The sequence below is a fragment of the Sinocyclocheilus rhinocerous genome, unplaced genomic scaffold, assembly GCF_001515625.1.
Source record: "Sinocyclocheilus rhinocerous isolate Xijiao unplaced genomic scaffold, SAMN03320098_v1.1 scaffold359, whole genome shotgun sequence".
Classification (NCBI taxonomy): Eukaryota; Metazoa; Chordata; class Actinopteri; order Cypriniformes; family Cyprinidae; genus Sinocyclocheilus; species Sinocyclocheilus rhinocerous.
In genome coordinates, this window is record NW_015652307.1 from 72,346 (window position 1) to 78,744 (window position 6,399).

The following is a 6,399-nucleotide window of genomic DNA, read 5'->3' on the forward strand; positions in this document are numbered from 1 at the left end:
AAAAAATATACATATAAATATATAGAATCTAAAATATAAATACAAAAAATAAAAAAAAACAATATATAAATATATAGTATATAAATATACAAAATAAAACGTAGTAGAAATCAAATACCATAAAAAAATAATATAAAATAATTTATTGTGTATAACAGTTTGTTGCAGTGTAAACTTTTTTTTTTTAAAGTTATATTTATGGGCTTTTTAATGCGACAGGACAGAGCTGACACCATGAGGATATCAGCACCAACATAGTGTAAACTTCACTTAAATTAAAATGATATATAAAAAAAATATATATATAGACACACACACACACATATGAAATTAAATATATAAATATAAAATACAAAAATACAATTGATTTAAATCTCTCTCGAACAGTAGGCTAGATGACATAACCATGCAGATGTTTTCAGCAGCTGTCATGTTGACAGGAATTTGTGCGTTTGTGTAGTTTTGCTGACGTTTACATGTGTGTTTTTCAGCCATACTGGCAGGACTGTGTGTGTGTGTGTGTGTGTGTCGTGTTGTAAACAGAGGCTGATGGCTTTACAGTCTGTGAGCAGAAACACACTGATGTTAAACTCATGACCTCAGAAAACACACACACACACACACACACACTCTCGCACTCGCACGCACGCACGCTCGCTCGCTCGCTCACTCACTCACACACACACACTCACTCACTCACTCACTCACTCACTCACTCACTCACTCACTCACTCACTCACTCACTCACTCACTCACTCACTCACTCACTCACTCACTCACTCACTCACTCACTCACTCACTCACTCACTCACTCACTCACTCACTCACTCACTCACACTCACACACACACACACTCACTCACACTCACACTCACACTCACACACACTCACTCACACTCACACACACTCTCGCACTCGCACGCACGCACGCTCGCTCACACACACACACACACACACACTCTCGCACTCGCACGCACGCTCGCTCACACACTCACACATACACACTCACTCACTCACTCACTCACTCACTCACTCACTCACTCACTCACTCACTCACTCACTCACTCACTCACTCACTCACTCACTCACTCACTCACTCACTCACTCACTCACTCACTCACACTCACACACACTCTCGCACTCGCACGCACGCACGCTCGCTCACACACACACACACACACACACCCACTCGTTTTTCCTGTAAATGCTGCTGGTTTTTAAAGGCGCGACTGACTGCTGTTGTTGAGGACACCGAGCGTCAGGCTCTAATTAAAATTAAAATAATTTTAAATTGAGTGTTTTTAACTTTATATTTAGTGCATTATTCGTGTGTGATCCAGCAGGTAATTAAACCTCGCGGTCTCTGACCTCTGCAGTCTCTCTTTCACATGTTTCTGTCTTATGAACACTTTCTAAAGATATCGCAGAAACGCTGCTGCGCAAACGGCATCCAGATCATCAAGCAGCTGCTAAAATTACCCCGTTATATCAGTTACAGAGGCACTTCAGCTCTGATATCAGAGCACTTACTCACTCCAGACGGAGCAGAGCCACTGAGCAAATACATTCAATAATCACGTGATGAAGCTGCTTGCTCATTTGGATCATGATGGACTCAAATCAAAAGATCAGATGATTCATCTGAATCAATGTAACAACTGATTCACATTATGAATCACTCGAGTTCAAAACAGCCATCTGGAGTTAGAAAACACATTCAGACTCTAGATTCAGTTCAGATTTACTGTCAATATTACATAATCAACTTCAGCAAAAACACTTTGTCTCACAAATAACACTGTCATGCTGGATTCTGCCAATCAAAACTAGATTTATATACACATAAATATAAGCATACTATAATATATAAACATACACATTTTAAGATTTTATAATTTTATATTAAAATATATAAAGAGTTTGTTAATATTTCAATAAATGGTAACCAGGTTCATTTTAGTACCACTAGTTTTTAATCAAAATTTGAATTATATTTAAATTATTTTTTATATTATATTTTGTATATTTTACATACATTTATTTATTTATTAATTTTAATTTTAGTTAAAGTTTTTGTAATTTTGTTGTGTGTTTTTGTCATTTTTACGTCTATGTAGTTTTCATAAATTTTTATTTCAGTTTTATTTTGAGTTATTTTAATACTTTAAACTGAAAATGAGAAATGTTGCCTTGGAAGCTAGCTAAAATAAAATAAGTTTAAGTTTTCAAATATTTTATTTTATTTCAGTTGAAGTTTTATTTCAAAAATTGTTTTCTGGTTTTAGTGTTACTTAACTATTTTAACCCTGATGATGGTAACACTAGTTGAACATGAACTAACAATGAAAAAAAAAATCTATAGCATTTTATTAATCTCAGTTCATGGAAATTTCAACATTTGTAATATAACTAGTGTTGTCAATCGATTTAAAAAAATTAACTAATTAATTGCACATTTTTCTGGAATTAATTGCGATTAATCCCACCTAACATTAAAGTTTTTAAATATACTTTTATATTGCAATAATTTCACATTCAATCTTCAAATGAATGTACAAACAACATAAAGACAGTATATTTTTTAATATTTGTTTAATGGCATCTTTTTTATGACAGAAGGACAGTATCAATGATACCAATACTGATTTCTCTATTAAATTGCCCCCCCCCATTCAACATTACAGTATAATTGAGAGCTATCAATTTATCATTTATTAGACTTTAAAAAATAACTTCTAATTTAAGTGAACTTAAAACAATCTTCACATAAACCCATTATAATAAATGTCATATTTACCTGTGCCCTTCAGCAGAAATATACAGAAATTGAAATTGAAGTTATCAAACACTAAATTCTAAATTAAATATAGATGAACCCTTAAAGCTATAAAAGCTATTTTTTCCTCTTTTTTCCCTTTGTCCTTTGATTAATAGACATCACAGTAGCTGGTTATTAGGTTGTTTTGGCTGCTATTTCTTTAAGAGCTGCCGCTGCTGAACGTGACGCGGATCTGACACGCATCGTATTTTCTCTCAACTCTTTTTACCTTTTTTTGACCCACTTCAGGTCTTAAAGTCTCTATTAATGAGCTTATGAGTTAAATCGGGTGTGTTAGATGAGGGAGATTTGGGCTGCTCCAGGACAGTTTTGAAAACCATTTCAGGGACATAAATGTGACTCATATAAAATATATTACATGCATGCACAGTTTTAAGGCAGCTTTAGTCGCCTTTTTGGTAACTTCATGACTTAACTGACCACGACATTGCATGCACGTAGTTTATTTCGTCAGCCATACAATGTCCGATCTTCCCCAAACTTCACACATTCGATAAGAGGCATTAATGGATTGTTTTGAGACTACGGATTGGGAAGTTCTATGTAAATCGCATGACGAGGACATCGATAGTTTAACAGAGTGTATTACAGACTACATAAACTTTTGTGTTGATAACACAGTACCCACCAAAAAGGTTAAATGTTACTCAAATAACAAGCCATGGGTTACCCCCTGAGTTAAAGGCGTTATTAAATGGAAAAAAGAGGGCCTTCTTAGTGGGTGATAGAGAGGAGCTGAAGCAGGTACAGAAATTATTAAAAGTTAAAATTAAGGAGGGGAAGGCGTGTTATAAATTAAAAATGGAACAAAAGTTACAACAGAAGAATGTGAGAGAGGTATGGAGTGATTTAAACAGGATGTCTGGTAATGGAAATAGAGTACAGGGATATACTGCCCCTGGTGGACAGACGTGGGTGCATGAAATGAATATATTTTTTAATAGATTTGATGAGGATCTAGTGATTTAAAATTTTCCCTTCCAGATGGTATACGGCAGAGTTCCTATTTAGATCCTCCTTCAGTTTTAAGATCATCTTATTTTCCCACTTGTGAGTCTGATCCTAAGTTTGCTGTATCGATGAAACAAGTAAGAAGTGGGTTGAGGAGAATTAAAAAGAAGAAATCTGCAGGCCCTGACGGTATTAGTGCTGGAGTTCTTAAAGCCTGTGCTGATCAAATCTGTTGGGTAATTCATTAAATTTTTAATTTGAGCTTGCGATTGGAAAAGGTACCTGTTTTATGGAAGACATCATGTGTAGTAACAGTCCCTAAGAAAATTAATCCCACTGAGTTCTCACATTATAGATAGCTAAAAATGCTAGCTATAAATAGCTTTAATGGCTCAGTTGATGAAGGTTTTTGAGAGGTTGGTCTTAAATTATATTAAGCAGCTATTGAGTGCTGCTGAGGATAAACTGCAGTTCGCTTACAAAACTGGTGTTGGGGTTGATGATGCAATCATTTATTTTTTATATAAATCTCTAAGTCATTTAGAGACCGTTAGAATCACATTTTTTTTATTTTTTTTTGTGCATTCAACACTATCCAGCCAGCATTACTCAAGAATAAGTTAGAAAATGCTGGATTACACCAGAGTATGGTCAGTTGGTTAATGGACTACCTCTCAAATAGACCACAGTATGTAAGGAGGCAGAACTGTGTGTCCCAAGTAGTTACGAGTAGCACTGGTGTTCCTCAAGGAACTGTTTTAGCTCCGTTTTTATTTACTTTTTATACATCAGATTTCCAGTACAACTCCAAAAACTGTCATCTCCAGAAATTTTCTGATGATTCTGCAATTGTTGGCTGTATAAAGGATCATGATGAGTGAATATAGGGAGCTTTTAAAGAGTTTTGTGGACTGGTGTGAAACAAATTGTCTTAGGCTTAATGCTAGTAAGACTAAGGAAATTGTGCTTGATTTTAGTAGATATCCTCATCAAGTGGTGCCAGTGAATATACAAGAGTCAGAAATGGAGATTGTCACATCATATAAGTACCTGGGTGTATATTTGAATACCAAGCTTGATTGGTCTGACAATACGATACAGGTTTATAAGAAGGGTCAGAGTCGCATTCATTTATTAAGGCGACTGAGATCCTTTGGTAAATGTCAGGTACTGTTGAAGACCTTTTATGATTCTGTGGTATCATCTGTGATCTTGTATGCTGTTACCTGCTGGGGAGGGGGATTGTTGGAGAAGGAGAAGATCAAACTCAATAAGTTCATAAAAAAGGCAGGTTCTGTGGTGGGTTGTGTGTTACCCACTATTGATGTGATAGCAAAGGATAGAATAACTGATAAATTGGTCAGTATAATGAATCAAGATTGTCATCCTCTTCATGAAACAGTTCTAGCCTGTGTGAGCTCTTTTAGCTCAAGATTAATTCAGCCCCGGTGTTATAAGGAACGATATAAAAAGACTCACACACTCACAGGTGTCAAATGTCCCTCTGCGCTGACACAGGAAATGCGATCACACATCAAACTCAAATCAGCAGTTTTGATCAGCTCAAACGCTTTATAGTGATTTTAACTTAGACTCGCTGACACCAGTCACACAAACCACAGTCTGACACCTACTGAGATCTTTGCACTTCCTTACGGCAAAAACGATTAATAATGCACACAATATTACAGCATAAGGATTTCTGAAAGACGTCTCTTCTGCTCATCAAGGCTGCATTTATTTGACCAAAAATACAGTAAAAATAGTGGAAAATTATAATTGAAAACAGCTGTTTTAAAGACACTTCTATTCGTCAAGAATGCATTAAATTGATCAAAAGTGACAGTAAAGACATTTATAATGTAACAAAAGATTTCTCTTTCAAATAAATATTGATCTTTTGAACTTTCTGTTCATCTGTGAATCCTGAAAAATAATATGTATGACGGTTTCCACAAAAATATTGGGCAGCACAACAGTTTTCAACATTGATAATAATCAGAAATGTTTCTTGAGCAGCAAATCAGCATATTAGAATGATTTCTGAAGATCATGTGACACTGAAGACTGGAGTAATGATGCTGAAAATACAGCTTTGATCACAGAAATAAATTACATTTTAACAGATATTCACATAGAGAACAGCTACTTTAAATTGTAATAATATTTCACAATTTTTACTGTATTTTTGTTCAAATAAATGCAGCCTTGGTGATCAGAAGAGCCTTGCTGCTGTATAACTGATCACTGATGCTTCATGTTCACTCAGATGTGTGTGTTGGTGTGTGTCTGAGACTCACCGATACATGCGTGAACACGGACACTCAGCTGAGTGCGTAAAATCACACTGTGCTTCTTTCCCCTCCTGAAAACACAGAGAAAACAAGCAATAATGCTTAGAACAGAAGATAATAGCAATAAATCAGAAATGCCCTAAAGATATTGACCAGACACAACACACACACACTCTCTCTCTCTCTCTCTCTCACACACACACTCACTCACTCACTCACTCACTCACACACACTCACACATACACACACACACACATACACACACACACCTGAGTCGACACAGACCTACGCTGTGTACCCCTGGATTAAAATACAA

At 35.7% G+C, this 6,399-nt stretch overlaps 1 protein-coding gene across 1 annotated transcript in view; it reads right to left on the reverse strand.

Moving 5' to 3' along the window:
• LOC107714751 (FH1/FH2 domain-containing protein 3-like) overlaps positions 1-6,399 on the reverse strand; it is an 84,737-nt gene that overhangs the window by 44,614 nt on the left and 33,724 nt on the right. Inside the window, exon 3 of the mRNA XM_016520714.1 lies at positions 6,058-6,154. Within this exon, the coding sequence (XP_016376200.1) occupies positions 6,058-6,154 (97 nt within the window). The remainder of the gene's footprint in view (positions 1-6,057; positions 6,155-6,399) is intronic.